The following is a 17018-nucleotide window of genomic DNA, read 5'->3' as shown; positions in this document are numbered from 1 at the left end:
TGACACTGATGCGATACTATTATCTAATACAACAACATTCATGTTCAGTTTCCCTCTTTGTCCTAATCATGTCCTTTCTTGTAGTGATTTTTCCATCCAGGATCATGCACTGCATTGGGTTGTCATGTCTCTTTAGTCACCTTTTATTTGGGACAGCCTTTCTTTGTCCTTTGTAATATCAACATTTTTGAAGAGTCTGAGCCAGTGTTTTGTTTTTTTTTAACATCTTTATTGGAGTATAATTGCTTTACAATGGTGTGTTACTTTCTGTTTTATAACAAAGTGAATCAGTTATACATATACATATGTTCCCATATCTCTTCCCTCTTGCGTCTCCCTCCCTCCCACCCCTCCAGGCGGTCACAAAGCACTGAGCTGATCTGCCTGTGCTATGCGTGAGCCAGTGGTTTTGTAGAATGCTGCCTCTGTCTTGTTTCTCTGATATTTCCTCATCTGTATGATCAGGTTATGCATTTTGGGAGGAATTTTTTCTCCATTTTGCAGATGACAAAAATTGATGTCCAAAGAGGATGTTTTCGAGCCTGGAAATCTGGCTCAGAGCCTAGACACTCAAAAAATCTTACGTAGACTGATTCTGGCTTTGCTTAAGAAATCGGAAGATCCAGCAGCAGCATTACTGGGCCTGCCTTCTTGCAGAGCAACAATGAACAGGAGCTGAGTTGCAGCTACCTCTTACCCAGGAGATGTATTTGCCACAGTCCCCACCACTCCCTATTGTATGACACCAGCCCAGCTTCATATGTTACTCACCTGGCCCCAGAGGGCATTTGTGTTTGACAGCTCATTCTGTCCCATAAACCTGATACAGAAAGTGGTTTTATAAAAACACAAGTGCTCTGGCTGAAGTGAGAGTTGGTTGTGGGAAAGTGTGGCCTTAAGCTTTTGTCCTTCTGTGCAGACTTGGACATGGCCACAGCAGCTTGGTGGGCTGAGTGGAGGAGGGGGACCCCTTTATCCTACTGCAGCTTGCCTCTGTCCTGCATGATATACACCAGGACCCACCCCTCCCCTGTCCCCAGAAGGCCCTCTGACTGGGACCGAGTAGGGTGGGGCAGGTGCCCCTGTGTGAAAATCTCCACTGCTCGCCAGAGAAAACCTAGGCATCTTTCATCCTTCCCCTAAGATACCCACCTCCCTGCTTCTGCAGAGACCTGGGTAGATAATACATTCATAGGTTCCAAACACAGCAGTGAAAAATTGCTGTCCCTCCCCTGTTCCCAGGTTCCCAATTCTCCCCAGAGACAACCATTGTTGCCAGTTTATTTTGTTCCCATCTAGACATTTTATACATAAACAAGTACACATCCTACCTTTTCTGAAAAAATGGTAGTTTTCTATACGCACTGCCACTGTTCTCACCTTAAGAGCAGACAGGCCTAAGTTTAAGCACAGTCACTTTCTAGTTTGGTGACTTGTGAGCCTCCCTGAACCTCAGTTTCCTCCTCTAAAATGACACGAATAATAGCAGGACACCTCATAGGTTGTTGAAGGGTCATGGGAGAGCACCCGTGTAAAGCTGTCAGTGCTGGGCCTAGCACTGAGTGGCTCTGTGGTTGGTTATGTGTCCAGAGGCAGCCAGGCTCAGCTTCCCGGCTTCAGAGGTACCGACTGAGAACGATGCCATGGGTCGGGCCACCTGCTTGGCATTTAGATGGCAGAGAGAACGTCAGTATCAGTGAACGCTTTACTATATGCCGGGTACTTGCTGAGGGCTTTATGAACATTGTGGTATTTCAGGGTTATTTCATGGTATTACACCGTTGAAGTTGGGTTGAATAATTCTTCTGTAGAGTGTTTACATCATAACATGTTCAGCAGGATCACAACCTCTACCCACTGGGTGCCAGTAGAATTCTTCCCTGCCAGCTGTGACAACCAAAAATGTCTCCAGACTTTGCCAGATGTTCCCGGGGAAGGAAGGGGGACAAAACCACCCTCCCTCGGGTTAGAACCACACCTTATTTCATTCTCCAGTAACCACAATAACCCCTGGTGGTAAGTACTGTTATTGTCCCATATTAGAGGAAAGGAAACTTGAAGAACAGAGAGGTTGGGTGACATACACAAGAACACACAGCTAGTAAGTCAGTGCTGGGATTCACACTCAAGGAGTCACTGCAGAACTCCTGTTCCTACCCATTATGTAAGAGTTCCTCTTATCTTGCAGGAATGTTGTCTAGAATTATAGAAAGCCCTTCCCAGAAATCTGCTTTACAACTAATCTTAGTACGTGTTATTTTTACGTCTGCTAGAAAATCCTCAAAACACCTCTGTGAGATATCTGAAGTCCCATTTTACAGATGGGGCAACTGAGGTCACTTACTTAGGATCACAAAGCCAGTAAGTCAGAGGTTCTCTGCCCCAGCTGCAGAGAGTCAGCTGGGGCGCTTTTTGAAGGCCCAGGCCTCACCCCAGACAGATGAGAATCTCTGGGCATGGGATCCAGACATTCCTAGCTTTTAAATCTCCCACAGGATTCCAAGGTTGGGAGCCCCTGTGTTAGGCTGAGAAGCCAGGTCACATTTTAATGCCAAATCTTAGTGACCAATGTACCCAGATGCAGACTCCATCTTCTCGGAATATCTCAGAGATCAGAGACCTGGAGGCACCTACCCCTTTCTGCCCCAAGGTAAATTCATGCAACCCATGGGGACCCCTCTTCTCTACCTGAAACCCCTCCTGAGGCTCCCTCGCACCCCGGCCACCCACCACAGGCCCCGGGCTCACGCTGCCAGGCTCTCCTTTATTCTGGGGTGCTCAGGGATGGGGTCCAAGAATAAAGGCGTCCCCAAGGCCAGCAGGGGAGAGGAGCACTGGCCTCCTACTGGTCAGGAATGATCCAGTGCTGGGAGGAGCAAGGTGCCTTCGGAGGGTGCCGAGTGTGTGCCCAAGTCCCCCTTTGCTCTACCAGTGGGAGCTGCACCGGTCCAAGCAGTTGGGTGACTCCGGTTTGAATTCCTCCTGAAGCGCGGGTGTTCTTTCTGCAGGGGCAAGCTGGGTGGGGTGGGCGGGGCTGGTGTCTCCAAGATGCTGTATCAATGCTCTCCCCTCGACCCCACTTATTACCAACACCAGGAGGGGTAGCACTAAACAAGGGCCCACAAGACAGATAGGCAAGTGGAGGCCCAGGGCCCTCCAGGGCGAGCAGACCACCTGACTCCAATCCGATTAAGCCCAGGGTGCAAATGGGAGGATTTGGCAGGACTTCTGCAGGGAAAAGAGTTTTGAAGGGGAGGAAGCAAAAACGACCAGCAGGACTGCGGGAGGCAAGAAACCCACCCTCTCTGGTCAAGCCCCTGAGACCCTAGGCCAGAGGAGACCCCAGGAGCTACCCAGACCACATCAGAGGGTGGCAGGTGTGCCCGCCTCTCACCTGGCATCAATCTCCTTCTTCCTGTGTCTTCTTGAACGTGGCCAAAGCTTCCGCCAACACGTCGTCAGGATCTAGAATTTTGAGCTGGAGGGAAGCAGCAGGGGTTGGTTTGGGGAGCATGGAAGGCCCAGGCTGCCAGCCTTCGGGGCGCTCCCTGCTTTGGGGGGGTACTGCCAGCCTCCCTGGGGTCGCCCTGACTGAAAACAAAACCGTGTCTGTTTCCTGGCCGGGCTGGGCTTGGACAGGCTGGGTGTGGCTGTGGGTGCTGTTTTGTCTCTCCCTGGGCTGCATGTGGCCCCAGGATCCGGGAGAGCTTCCCACCTCAGGAATGGGGAACTGGGTGGGCTTGGGGGCCTCATCACGGCCACAGTCAATCATTGTGCCACACTTGGCTATGTTGTCGACCCAGAGGCCTTCGAACAGCTGACCATGGTCCAGGTGGAAGAAGCGCCCCCACCCATTCTTCATGCCTCTCTGCCAGTTGCCTTCGTAGCGGTTCCCGTTCTCTGGGGGAAAGAACAGGGAGTCAGGGGTCTTGGCCCACAGAACCAGGCCAGACTACATATACCCGGGCTGGACCCTTGCCACTGCCGGGCCAGACATCATGCCCACCAGAAAGCCATAGAGCCCTGGGGTGTGAGCGACTTCCGGTTTCAGACCTGGTTCACATCTCACCTCCACTACCTCCCGGAACTTAGATGAGCACCATAGTTTCCTAGCTGTAAAAAATATAGCGAATAATACTGACAGGCAATGTTCTTCCTGCACTTACTCTGTGCCTGGTTCCATGCTGTTTCTGACCTCATGTCTCACAAAAACAGTTCTGTGAAGGATGAAGGATTCCATTTTATACATGGAACTTGAAAAGCTCCAGGAATTTGACTGATTTGCACAAGGTCACAGAACTAGGAAGTGGCAGAGGCAGGGTTTCAAACCAAATCCTGTTCATATCAGGAGCCCCGGCTCTTAATCGGGAATCAATTCCACTTCCCACTGGATCTCGGTGGTGGTGGTGTAAAAATAATAATAATAAAGCCAACATGTCTCAGCTCAGACACTTACCAGCCGTGTGACCTTGAGCAAGTCACTGAACCATTTTGTCTCATTTCCTCATTTGTAAAACAGGGACAAGAATAGCTCCTCACTCATAAAATTATTCTGAAGATTAAATGAGTCCATACACAGACAGGACTTAGAAGAGTATTGGATGAACTCTAGGTCAGAGGTCAGCAAACTTTTTCTGCAAAGGGGCAGATAGTGTTTTCGGCATCGCGGGCCATAGGGTCTCTGCTGCACATGGTCAACTCTGCCATTGCAGCACAAAAGCAGCCCGTGGGGACTTCCCTCGTGGCACAGTGGTTGGGAATCCGCCTGCCAGTGCAGGGGACACGGATTGGAGCCCTGGTCCGGGAGGATCCCACATGCCGCGGAGTGACTAAGCCCGTGCGCCACAACTACTGAGCCTGCGCTCTAGAGCCCACGCGCCCACGTGCCTAGAGCCCGTGCTCCACAACAAGAGAGGCCACCGCAATGAGAAGCCCGCGCACTGCAACAGGGAGTAGCCCCCGCTCGCCGCAGCTGGAGAAAGCCTGCGTGCAGCAACAAGGACCCAACGCAGCCAAAATTAAATTTAAAAAAATAAATTTATATTTAAAAAGACCCAACGCAGCCAAAAATAAAGTTAATAAATTATTTTTTTTAAAAAAAGCAGCCTGTGGACGATACATAACTGAACGAGCACATCTGTGTGCCAATAAAACTTTATTTACAAAACACGTGTTGGGCTGGATTTGGCCAATAGTTTGCTGAGCTCATACAAGGATGTACTGATTCTGAGCACTTACTATTCCGTGTCATGCTAAGCGTTTTACAAATATAAACCTCATTTAACCTTCACAATAACTCTAGTTAAGCTTTATTTTTTCCTTACTTTACAGTTGAGAAAAATGAAGCAGAGAGAGTGTAAAGAAATTAATTGCCCAAGTTCCCACAACTAGTAAGAGCTTGAGCTAGAATTTGAACCCAGGCTGGCCGGCTCCAGAGTCCAAGCCTTAGAAACGGTGCACTTAGAGCTCCTTCACTGTGCGGGCCACAGAAGGTGCTCACTGAAAGCAAGCTATTACTACTAGGAGATGCACACTGAAATCAGGCACGGAGGCGGATGCACGGGGGATTGAGAATGACAGAGTGGCTACCCTTAACCCTCCCCAGCTGCCCAATGCCTTGGTTTAGTCAAATCTCTTTGGAGGGACTTCCCTGGTGGCACAGTGGTTAAGAATCCGCCTGCCAGTGCAGGGGACACGGGTTCGAGCCCTGGTCTGGGAAGATCCCACATGCCATGGAGCCCGTGTGCCACAGCTACTGAGCCTGCGCACCACAACTACTGAAGCCTGCGTGCTTAGAGCCTGTGCTCTGCAAAAGAGAAGCCACTGCAATAAGAAGCCCATGCACTGCAAGTAGACCCTGCTCGCCGCAACCAGAGAAAGCCTGCTCGCAGCAACGAAAACCCAACACAGCCAAAAAAAAAAAAAAAAAAAAAATCTCTTTGGAAGTTGGAATCTTGAGTTTTCAGGAGACTGGGCTCTGGTTTGTGTCCTCACCAAGAGTACCTACTTACTACATGGCAGGCACTGGGGAAACAGTGGGGAACAAAACAGACACATTCCCAGTCCTTCTGCAGGCTCACAGTCTGGAGGGGCAATGATACTAGCTTTGTCGACAGCCTACTACGTGCTAGGCCCTGTTCTAAGCACTTTACACAGACTCCCTCATCTAATCCTCCCCATAGCCCTATGAAGTGGGTACTGCCATTATTCCCATTTTACAGGAGAGGAAACTGAGGCACAGAGATGCAAAGTAGTTCGCCCAAGATTATACACCTAGTTCTAAGAAGGAAAGGAAGCAAGTGCTGAGAAGAATGTGCTTTAGGTGGAACGTACAAATGCAAAGATCTGGGGGAATCTTCTTTTTTTTTTAATATTTATTTATTTGGCTGCACCAGGTCTTAGTTGTGTCACATGGGATCTTTGTTGCTGCCTGCGGGATCTTCCTTGCGGCATGCAGGATGTTTTAGTTGCAGCATGCGGGAATTTTTTTTTTTTTTTTTTAGTCGTGGCATGTGAACTCTTACTTGCAGCATGTGGGATCTAGTTCCCTGACCAGGGATCAAACCCAGGCCCCCTGCATTGGGAGCGTGGAGTCTTAGCTACTGGACCCCCAGGGAAGTCCCTGTGGGAATCTTCTTTCTATTCCAGGAAGAGGGAACAGCAGTGCAAGGGCCCTGAGGCAGAAAGTGGGAGCAATTGAAAGAAAGTTAGTATGGCCAAAAAGAAGGGAGTCCAGGGGAAGAGGGGAGGTGAAACTGGAGTGGTGAGCAGGGCCAGATCATGCTGGGCCCCACAGACCAGTCAGGCCTCTGAACGGAGTCTGAGGGCAATAGGGAGCTATGGAAAGGTTGAAAGCAAGGCAGTGACAAGGTCCAATTTATGAAAAGTTGGCTCTGTTTGCTTTGTAGAGAATGGATTAAGTCCTGATACAAATGCGAGCTTCTCAGAACTCTTTCCTCTGCCTGGGAATGTTCTTCCCCAGCGCAATACATATCCCGCTTCCTTCTCCTCCTTCCATTCTCCATTCAAACAACACCTCTTCAGGGAGGCGGTCTCTGACCAGAAGCCAATCTAAACAGCCCTGACCCCAACTCCTTTGTCATTCTCCAACACGTCTTCCTGTTTTCAAGGGCAATTCCTTAGCACTTCCGACCTCAGAACAGACTGCGTAACCTTGAGCAAATGACTTAACCTCTCTGTGCCTTTGTTCATTTGTAAAGTGCGGTGTAAGAGCACCTATCTTATAGGATTGCATTGTGGATTAAATGAGCTCAGGGCTGTATAAGTGTAGGCTATGATTATTACGACCATAAGACAATGTCTTAATTGTTTATATTTATTGTTAGGCTCCCCTTTTAGAGTATAAACTTCCTGAGGGCAAGGACCGGGTCCTGTCATTCAGCTTAACCCAGTCGGGACAGGTCTATGCGGGGACTTGGCCTGATGGGTCGTGGCCATGAGGGGCCCAGAGGAATGTGACTTGAGGGCGTGGCCGGGTGGGCGTGATCCACAGGCCATTTGGGGTGGGGCTAAGCACTCACTCAGGCGTAACATGCCCTCCCCTTCCGGCTTGTCCTTGCACCACTGGCCCTCGTAGATGTCTCCGTTGCTGTAGTACATGCGGCCCCAACCGCTGCGCTGGTTGCCACACCAGTCACCCTCGTAATACTCCTTGGGTCCGAAAAACTGGATCCCATAGCCCTGAAAGCACGAAGGTGTCCTTGTTCACGACGTCCCACACCACTAGGAACTCCCACCATCCTCCCTGGTACCCAAGCCACACACCTGGGCTTCTCCCCTGCTTCCTCCCCCAGCCCTACATCCAAGCTGACGGTCGTGTATCAAAAAATCTCCCAGGCCGTCCATTCTCCTCTATGCCTTCCTGCAGCCCACCATCATTTCATCCCTTCTCACTGGTCTACCTCCTCCACTCTCCCGTTCTTCCCTGACCCCATGCATCTGCCATACAGCTCCTAGGAGATCTTTACGTTGTCTATCCGATCACATTTGCCCCGTCTCCTCAACTCTGATTTGATCCTATTAAAAGTCGCAGATGCCTGACAATCAGATCAAAGCTACGGACTTTCTCCCCAGAAAAATGGACATAATCACTTATCATGCAGCCGCAGAGAATCACCACAAACTCCCCGCAGATCACACCTGAAGAGGTTGGGTTATGCAGCCCAAGTCTACTCTTCAACATCCTCATCCCCTACATAACCTTCAAGGCCTCACTCCCACCCCTGTGGGCAGACACACCTTGCTGTTTATTATATCCTTCCTTTTGGTATTTCCTCTTCTCCTTTTTTACTCCCTAACTCCTTGCATCTTACGGTGTCACCTTCTACAGGAAGCCTGCCCTGAATTCTCAATGAACTGCCTCTGGACTTTCTGTAAAAACCTCTATCCTAGCACCATATTATATGTAAAATATTTATTTTGGGAGCTTTATCCCCACTGGCCAATAAACATTTTGAGAGTAGAGATCATGAAATGCTGGGCTCTACAACTTGCCAGTGGTGTGACCCCAAGCAAGGCACTTCACCTTCTGCGCCTTTCTGAGCTTGTTTCCTCATCAGTAAAACGGGAATAATAATGATGATGATGATGTTGTTTTGTTGATGTGAGAGTTTACAATATATCATGTTCCAGGGTTACGGTAGCTGTTGTTCCATAGCAATACTGTATTATTATCTGTCTCCATGACCTATGGTGAGGATTCAGGTGTTGATGGGTTGGGGGCATGCCTCTGGCTGATTTCTATCCCTCAAGACCTTCCTCTCTTGGCCAAGGGTGTGGCCTCTGCTTTCTTTCTTGCTCCCACTCTTCCAAACCCCCGCTGCCACCTCTTATCCAGTCCCAACAGAAGGGGGGTTCTCAGAAAGGGATGCCAGGGGAAAAGAAAGCCAGGAAATGAGTGGGGAGGTTGGGAGGAGACTTTGGCCCCTCACAGCCTGGCTGGCTTCTTGTAGCCACAGGGTTTCATGGGCTCCTCCCTGGGCCCTCTCCTCTTGCTTCCTGTTTCCTGGGTTTTGTTCTGAGAAGCCTTGATGTTCCCCCACCCCTTCCTTCTCCCACCCACACAGCAACCCTGTTCTCCTCCCCTAGATCCCCCCACCCTTTTCTCCCAGGCCTCTCTGACTGCTCCCCACACACACACACACACAGCCTGCTTTCAGCCTGGCCCACACCCCAGGGCATGATGGGAACCACTCACACATTTCTTATCGCCTTTCCACCAGCCTGAGTAGACTCTCCTGTAATTTCCGGTCTCTTGGTCAGAAAGGCTGAGGGTGCCATAGCCATCTCTCTTCCCAAATTTCCAGTCCCCCTCATAGATGGCTCCGTTCTTCCTCCAGACCTGTGTTCCTTTCCCTAGGGACACAAAGATGAACCAACATGGTAGACATGGCCTTTATGGGGCTGGGGATGCCGGGAGGCAGGTGCTGTGTCTGCTGGGCCTCAGGGGCCCCTAGACTGGACAATTCTCAAGAACTGGGTCAGGGTCTGTGCCCGGTCTCCAGACCCCCAACACCCAGGAAAACCCCCCAAAAGTTCTATTTCTACAGCCCTTTGCCCTGAAGCCAAACTGACATAGCAGACCCCAAGTAGAAATCTGCCTCTTCAGTGTTTCAGCTTCGTCTTTTCTTAAATTTTAATTTTTATTTATTTATTTTTGGTTGCATTGGGTCTTCGTTGCTGCGGGCGGGCTTTCTCTAGTTGTGGTGAACGGGGGCTACTCTTCCTTGTGGTGTGCAGGCTTCTCATTGCAGTGGCTTCTCTTGTTGTGGAGCACGGGCTCTAGGCGCGCAGGCTTCAGTACTTGTAGCACACGGGCTCAGTAGTTGTGGTGCGCAGGCTCAGTAGTTGTGGCGCATGGGCTTAGTTGCTCCATGGCATGTGGGATCTTCCTGGACCAGGGCTTGAACCCGTGTCCCCTGCATTGGCAGGTGGATTCTTAACCATTGTGCCACCAGGGAAGTCCCAAGCTTCATCTTTTAATAATACTGAATGGATACACCAGGTGGTCAGGATTTTTAGAAAATGTTCTGCTTATCTCTTCAGTTCTCCTGAACACACATGGAGACCCATCTCCTACTACTCCAACCCCTCTGTGTCCTCCACTCCCGTTTTCCATTCTGCCCTCCAACCACTGTGGTTTCCATGCTGTTCTTGGAACCCACCTGTTATGCTTTCGCCTCAGGGCTTTTGTACCTGCTTCTCCTTTAGCCTGGAAAACTCTTCCCTCTATATTTGCTCACTCCCTACCTCCTGCAAGTCTTTGCTGAAATCTCATTTTCTCAATGAGGCCTACCCTGACCATCCCGTTTAAAATTATTCCATATAAGCTTCTTTTAATCCCTTACCCTGTTCTGTTTCTTTCGATATCACTTCTCAGCTCTTAACATAATAGATAATTCACTTATTTATCATTTATTGTCTATTGTCTGTCTCTTCCAGGAGAATGTACGCTCCACAAGAGCACAGACTGGTCTGTTCTGTTCACTGCTCTATATCCAGCACGGAAGAACAGTGTCTGGCATGTTGTAGGTGACCAATATTTGTTGAACAAAGAGATGAATACAATATTTGCGGAGTACCTATGCACGCCAACTCATGTCTTGGTCCTTGGTAGCTCAGGAACAAATCCAACATTGTCCCTGTGAGCTTTTTGATCTAGTGCAAGTAACTTAACTCTCTAGGCCTCAGGTTCCTCGTCTGCAAAATGGGGATAAGAGTATCTCATGGGGTTGTTCTGTTCACTAAATTCATTAATATATGTAGAACACTTAGGACAATGCCTGCAAATAGAAAAGATGATATCAATGATTTTTGCCCTTGAGGTGGGGTCCAGTCACATCGCAGGGGATGAAGGGTTGTTTACATCTGTTCTTCTTCTAGTTTATTTCCTTTGGGGACACAGCCCTCCCTCTCAGTCCTTCAGGTTTGCATGGGGCTGACTTCTCCTCCTGGCAAGCCTAGCCAATCAGTGTATTCTATCCACCCAGGCCTCTGTGACTGGTTCAGTGAAGGGCATGTGACCAAGTTGGTCCAATGAGACTGTTTGTCTCCCAGATGAAGGCAGAACTTACCAAGGCCTAAGAGGCCCTATACGATTGGCCCTCTTAACCTGCCCCTTTCTCCCCTCCTTCTCTGTGTTCCAGCCCACTGGCTTCCAGTCCGTTCCTTGAACAAGAGGTAATAGTGAAAAACACCCCCCCATCTCTGATTCCACTATCTAGAAGACATGCTCCCCCCTGCCTGGCTAATCATTTGCATCCTCTGGGCTCGGCTCAAACATGTTCTCATGGCTCCTTTCGTGGCTTCTCTCTGGTCCCCTTTACATCCTGATGATACCACTTTTAGCTGTGTGGCCTTGAGTAAGTCACTTCCTCTCTCTGAGCCCCAGTTTCCTCATCTGTAAAATGGAACATTACCTACTGTGCAGGTTGTCAGTGAGACTGGAAGGACCCTGAGTGTTGGGATTTTTCCAGATGCCCGGTATAGGGCCTGGCACAGACTAGGAGCACAATGAGTATTAGTGGAGTGAGTGGTCTGGGTAACCACTGGGGCCACCCTATCCTTGCCCTGAATGACGGCTCTCTTGACTGCTTCCAGCCTGCTTATACTACAGCAACCCACTTCAGCGTGGTCGAAAGGTGAGTCAAGAGAGGGGGCATTGGACCTGGGTTCTCTGACAGATCTGCTTTCTGCAGCCCCAGCCCCATCAGCTCTATGCCTCCAGGGTCTGAGGGGAGGCAGGGCTCACACGGGAGGACTCAGAGGGCCACACCAGCCCACAAGGTCATATCACAGGTAGGGCAGCCAAGTCCAGAGAATGGGAAATGACTTACCCAAAGTCACACAGCTACTCAGTAATAGAGCCAGGCTCAGAACTTCAGGGTCCTGACACCAAGTCCAGGGCTCTGTCCACACCACAGGCTGCCCACAAGGATTGAAACATGCAGGCAGACATCTTTAACCGCACATAGAGCTCCAAGCAGCTGCTTAAACCCTGGCCTTTAAGTCAGTGCTGAGGGTGGGTGTTGTGTTACACACTGGGTGAGGTCAACTTTGGGGGCCTTCTTGGACAAGGAAGCTCTAAGTAGTGATCCCTGCCATGGTCAGCCCTCCGAGAACACTCCAGAAGTTCCCTTCTGCACAGACTCTTGGCTAAATACTTGATAGATGTCACCTCTTAACAGATAGGTATTATCCCCATTTTACAATGGGGAGACTGGGGCTCGGAGTACTGTAGTAGATCTCTCAAGGGCATAGTTCCTGGAGCTGAGATTCTGACCAAGCTTTATGGGCTCAAGCACTTAACGCAGGAAGGCAGGAGAGAAGAATGGTTAAGAGCAGAGAATCTGGAATCGCAAGACTGGACTGAGAAGCCATAACACCTCTTTTGAATAAAAACTTATTTTTTTTTTCAGGGCTTAGTTTGTATCACAAAGAGCCCCGTACTTCCTGCTAGTTAAACTGAGCCCAGCCCAGTTAAAGTAAGAGCCCCAGCCACTTGGGGTGGGGGGTGGAAGTATAGGGGTTGGGGGGGTAGGGGGTGGGGGATAGCGGGTGTCCTCCCTCGCCCCCTACTGGTTTGAAGGGCTGAATTTGAAGACCAGAATCCCAGTTGCAAGCTGCTTTCTGGGGGCCACCTTTTCCTCCTGCTAGCCAGCCCCATGCTTAGCCCAGGTGTCAGAGGTAGAGAATGAGCTGGTGTCCTGAGAGTCCCAGCTGAGGCTGTGGCTGGTGCCTAAAGACTGCTCTGTCCCCTACTGGCCCCTTTGCTCAGCTGAAGCCAGGGCCGAGTTGGGTTCCAGAACCCCAGCAGGAGGAGGCCCCTGGTTGGTCCAAGTCAGCATTCACTCCTCAGAGATACATGTTATATCCCCAGTGAGCTACGCAAGCTGCTTCCTTGGCCCCGGTTGCCCACCATGGCCCAGACCCACCACCTGAGCCCCCGAAGGTCCCCCACTTACCGTGTTTCATGTTATCCTTCCACTTGCCCACATAGTGATCGCCATTGACAGCGAACACCTGGTGCCTCAGTCCGTTCTTCTGGGCCTTCCGGTCCCATGCTTTCCACAGGGGCTCCGACTTTGGCGGGCACTTGGAGATAGGCATGGTGGCTGCTTCTGTGGGCCAGGGTGTGCTGGCAAAGGGTTAGGGACATCAGGGGCTCAGTTTGCCGTAAGTAATGCCGGGATCCTGGGGCTTCCCAGGGAGACACCTGTCTGAGGTCAAGTGGAACGCGTCACGTGTGTTCTGAGTCCCCAGGGCAGATGAGCAGCCCCTGAGGAGTTTTCTTTTGTGCTGGACTGACCCCCCTGGGAGGCTCTCTCTTCCCTTGCCTCTCCAGGGGCCCCTTGGGGCGGGGGATCTGATGGCACAATTGCTTTGGATGGGAACCCAGGGAAACCAACAGGGCAGAGGGGTTTGTGATGACATCAGCAAGAAGCTGCCCCGGGGGAGAGGGTGAAAGTCACGTATTTAATAACCAGTATGACCAACCAGCGTGGATGCGGGCCTGGAGCCCTCAGTCGTGAACACTACAACCCACTCTGGGGAGTTGGGGCCTAGCCAGGCCACTCTGTCTGGGCTGGCAGACAGCCGTGATGACACAGCCCACAGGGGCACCCCCGCTACCGCCACTGGCTCAACACCCAACACTTTAGCCCCCTGGGTCCCGCCCCCTATGCCTGGTGGACGGGATGGTAGAAAAGCCTAGGGGCTGGCTTGGCAGGGGTTTGTGAGCTGTCAGGAGAGCCCCTCAACTGAAGAGACTGCCTCTTGGGAGACCCCCTGTACCGGTTTGCCCGGGACTGAGGGGCTTCCTAGGACATTGGACTTTCAGTGCTAAAGCTGGAACAGTCCCAGGCACACCAGGATGGTTGATCACCCTCTGCCCTCTGCCCTCTGCCCTCTGCCTAGGTACTCTTCCTGTCTGCCTGGTTAGGTGTTTTTCATCAGACCAGGGCTCTCCTCCCCACCCTGCCTGGTGGGGTTTGGGTCTCTCCCCAGACTGGGAGCCCCCCGTCTATGCTCTTCATGTCCCCAGTGCAGACATTCATGTCTATGTGTTTCTCTCCAGGGGACTTGTGCAAGGTGACAAAGATGGTCTCCAAATCTGGAGATCTCTGTTTCCCCTCAGCAGGTACCATCTATCCTGCTCCATAGTTGGGAAATACACACACACACACTCAAGCAGTGCTAGCAGCCAAGGATGGGGGTGGAGGAGTGGAGGGATGGGGGAATGAGGGGATGGGGGTGGGGAACTAGAGTGAACTATTTAACCATCAGCAGGCAGAAGTCTTTTTTGTTTTTGTTTTTGTTTGCCGCACCGTGTTGGTCTGCGGAATCTTAGTTCCCCCGCCAGGGATACTGCCTCACATACTGCCTCACATTTTCATTTTGCATTGGGCCCTGCTTATCAAGGAGTTCCCTGTAGGGCCACAGCAGGGGCCTCAGTGATTCTGACTAAGCTGGCCAACTGTACTGGCTAGTACGTATTTTCACTGCCAGGGCGCGAGTTAGATCGTGGCCGCAAGCCAAGCTGCGTGGCCACAAAAAAAAAAAAAAAAAAAAAAGGGAAAGAAGTCTTTGCCACTCGGTGCGCGTACTCTACTCGTGTTGTTTTGATACTGAATAACAATAATTACCACCATGGAAAGTGGAAGGAGCAGGGCCCAGACGGCCGGGGGTCAGTCGCTAGCCCGCGCCTCGTCACACCTACGCCGGCTCACCTGCGCTCTCCTGCCGGGCGGATCCTGCATCTGGAGTCCTGGGCCGAGAGCGGTGGAGTCGCCGCCCGCAGCCTCCAGCCTCAATCGACCGCAGCGCGCGTTCCGGCGTCCCAAGCCCTGCCAGGGTCCCTATGGCAACGCGGGGCCCCAGCAAAGCCAGCCGGCAGGGCCCGCCCCTTCCTGCGGAGACGGTGAGCTCGGGGCCGCGTGTGGGGAAGGCTGTAGATCCTCCCGCGACGAGGAAGGACGTCTTCGGGCCTGCGGAGGTCGAGTACTGGCTGGTGCACCGGCCTGGTGGCCAAAGGCTGGTGGGCGAGCCCGGGAGACCTGATATCCGCGGAGCTTGGGCCACGGTGTGCCACGGGAGGTTACTGCCCTCCCCACCCCCGCTTCCCTCCCGTCCCGGTTTCCCCGGAGCAAATACCAAGCCCGATGCTGGCAGGAAAGTGTCAAAGGCTTTTCTGCCTTGTTGCAAAGACAGAGGGGCAAAATTAAAGGGAAAGCCAACATTACCCGTGTTCTTTGTTTTGTGATGGTTTATTAGACTCCTCTGAGAATCTGAGGGAAGCTATACTGCCCCTACACACCGGAAGATGCATATGATTTACATAGACACAAGTCGGCCCAAGTCATTCCTCAGCTCACTTCCCTACAGTGGTTCCCCTCACCACTCAGAGTAAAAGCCACAGTGCCTACAGTGTCTTCAAAGCGCTGCGTCATTTGCCCACCTCCCTCCCCTTTCCTCTCTGAGTTTGTCCCCTACTCTGTGCGCCCAGTCTCACTCTGCTCTAGCCTCACACTTGCTTCCTTGTGGTTCCTGGAAAATGCTAGGCGTGTTCCTGCCTCAGGGCCTTTGCCTCTTCTGTGCCCTCTGCCAGGCCATTTCTTCCTCCAAATAGCGGCCTGGATCAAGCCCTGCCCTCCAGGGCTTTATTCAAATCACCTCAGTACGATTGTCTGGACCACCCTATTTAAAATTGGAATCTCCGGGCTTCCCTGGTGGCGCAGTGGTTGAGAATCCGCCTGCCAATGCAGGAGACACAGGTTCGAGCCCTGGTCCGGGAAGATCCCACATGCCGCGGAGCAACGAAGCCCGTGCGCCACAACTACTGAGCCTGTGCTCTAGAGCCTGCGAGCCACAACTACTGAAGCCTGCGTGCCACAACTACTGAGGCCCACGTGCCTAGGGCCTGTGCTCCGCAACATGAGAGGCCACTGCATCGAAGAGTGGCCACCGCTCACCGCAACTAGTGAAAAGCCCGCACGCAGCAACGGACACCCAACGCAGCCAAAAATAAATAAATTTATAAAAAAATATATAATAAATAAATAAATAAATAAAATAAAACTGGAATCTCCATATATACTTTCTGAAACGTTTTCCTCTTTCCCAACCTCACTCCTGTTTCATGTTCTCTGTAGCACTACACGCACACACACACACCCCCCTTATTTATTGTCTGTCTCTTTGAAGCCAAAAAAAAAAAATTTTTTTTTTTGGTTGTGCCAGGCCGTTTGCAGGGATCTAACCTGACCAAGGATCATTGAGCCCGTGCCCCCTGCAGTGGAGGCGTGGAGCCCTAACCACTGGACCGCCAGGGAATTCCCAGAATATTTGTTAAGGTATAATTTTTGCTCTAGAGTTCCCCTCAGGATCAGGCTGCACTCACTTGGCTTTTTAACTTACTACCCCCCGCCCCCCCGCCCCCCCCCCCCGCCATCTATTAGCCAGTTTCTACTGGAAGCAGTTCCTTAACAAATCATATAAATATTATATATACATTTTTTCTTTTTTACAAAACTGGAGCCAACTTGTGAGCATAGAAGAAACACAACGGACCCAGAGAATGGCACAGTTTTCCATGATGAAATTCATTCAAGAACATCATCTTAACACCTGGATAGTTTCTTCACCAGTCTCTTGGTGATGGGCATCAGATTTATTGCCTATGTTCCCCATTATAAATGTTGATCTGACGAATGTCCTTCCGTTTAAATGTGGTTATGCATCGCAGCTTATTGCCTTAGGAAAGATTCCTAGAGACAGAATTGTGGGTCAAAGGGTGTGAGAATTTTTTTTTTTTTTTGCGGTACGCAGGCCTCTCACTGCTGTGGCCTCTCCCGTTGCGGAGCACAGACTCCGGACGCGCAGGCTCAGCGGCCATGGCTCACGGGCCCCGCCGCTCCGCAGCATGTGGGATCCTCCCGGACCGGGGCGCGAACCCGTGTCGCCTGCATCGGCAGGCGGACTCTCAACCGCTGCGCCACCAG

The 17018-nt window shown here is 51.2% G+C and overlaps 1 protein-coding gene across 1 annotated transcript; it reads right to left on the bottom strand.

Annotated features, from left to right (window-relative positions):
- Window positions 1-3400: 3400 nt before the first annotated feature.
- On the bottom strand, window positions 3401-13128 carry MORN3 (MORN repeat containing 3; the record flags this gene model as incomplete). The annotated part of the gene is made up of 5 exons (XM_082667960.1): window positions 3401-3478; window positions 3716-3900; window positions 7542-7701; window positions 9218-9375; window positions 12984-13128. The coding sequence occupies 5 exons, from the start codon at window positions 13126-13128 to the stop codon at window positions 3401-3403; spliced, it is 726 nt and encodes a 241-aa protein (XP_082524086.1).
- Between the last annotated feature and the right edge of the window lie 3890 nt (window positions 13129-17018).

The sequence above is a fragment of the Grampus griseus genome (genome assembly GCF_964374135.1).
Source record: "Grampus griseus genome assembly, chromosome: 12".
Taxonomy (NCBI): domain Eukaryota; kingdom Metazoa; phylum Chordata; class Mammalia; order Artiodactyla; family Delphinidae; genus Grampus; species Grampus griseus.
Note: the sequence above shows the minus strand (reverse complement) of the source record. Positions and strands in the feature narration are given on the sequence as shown.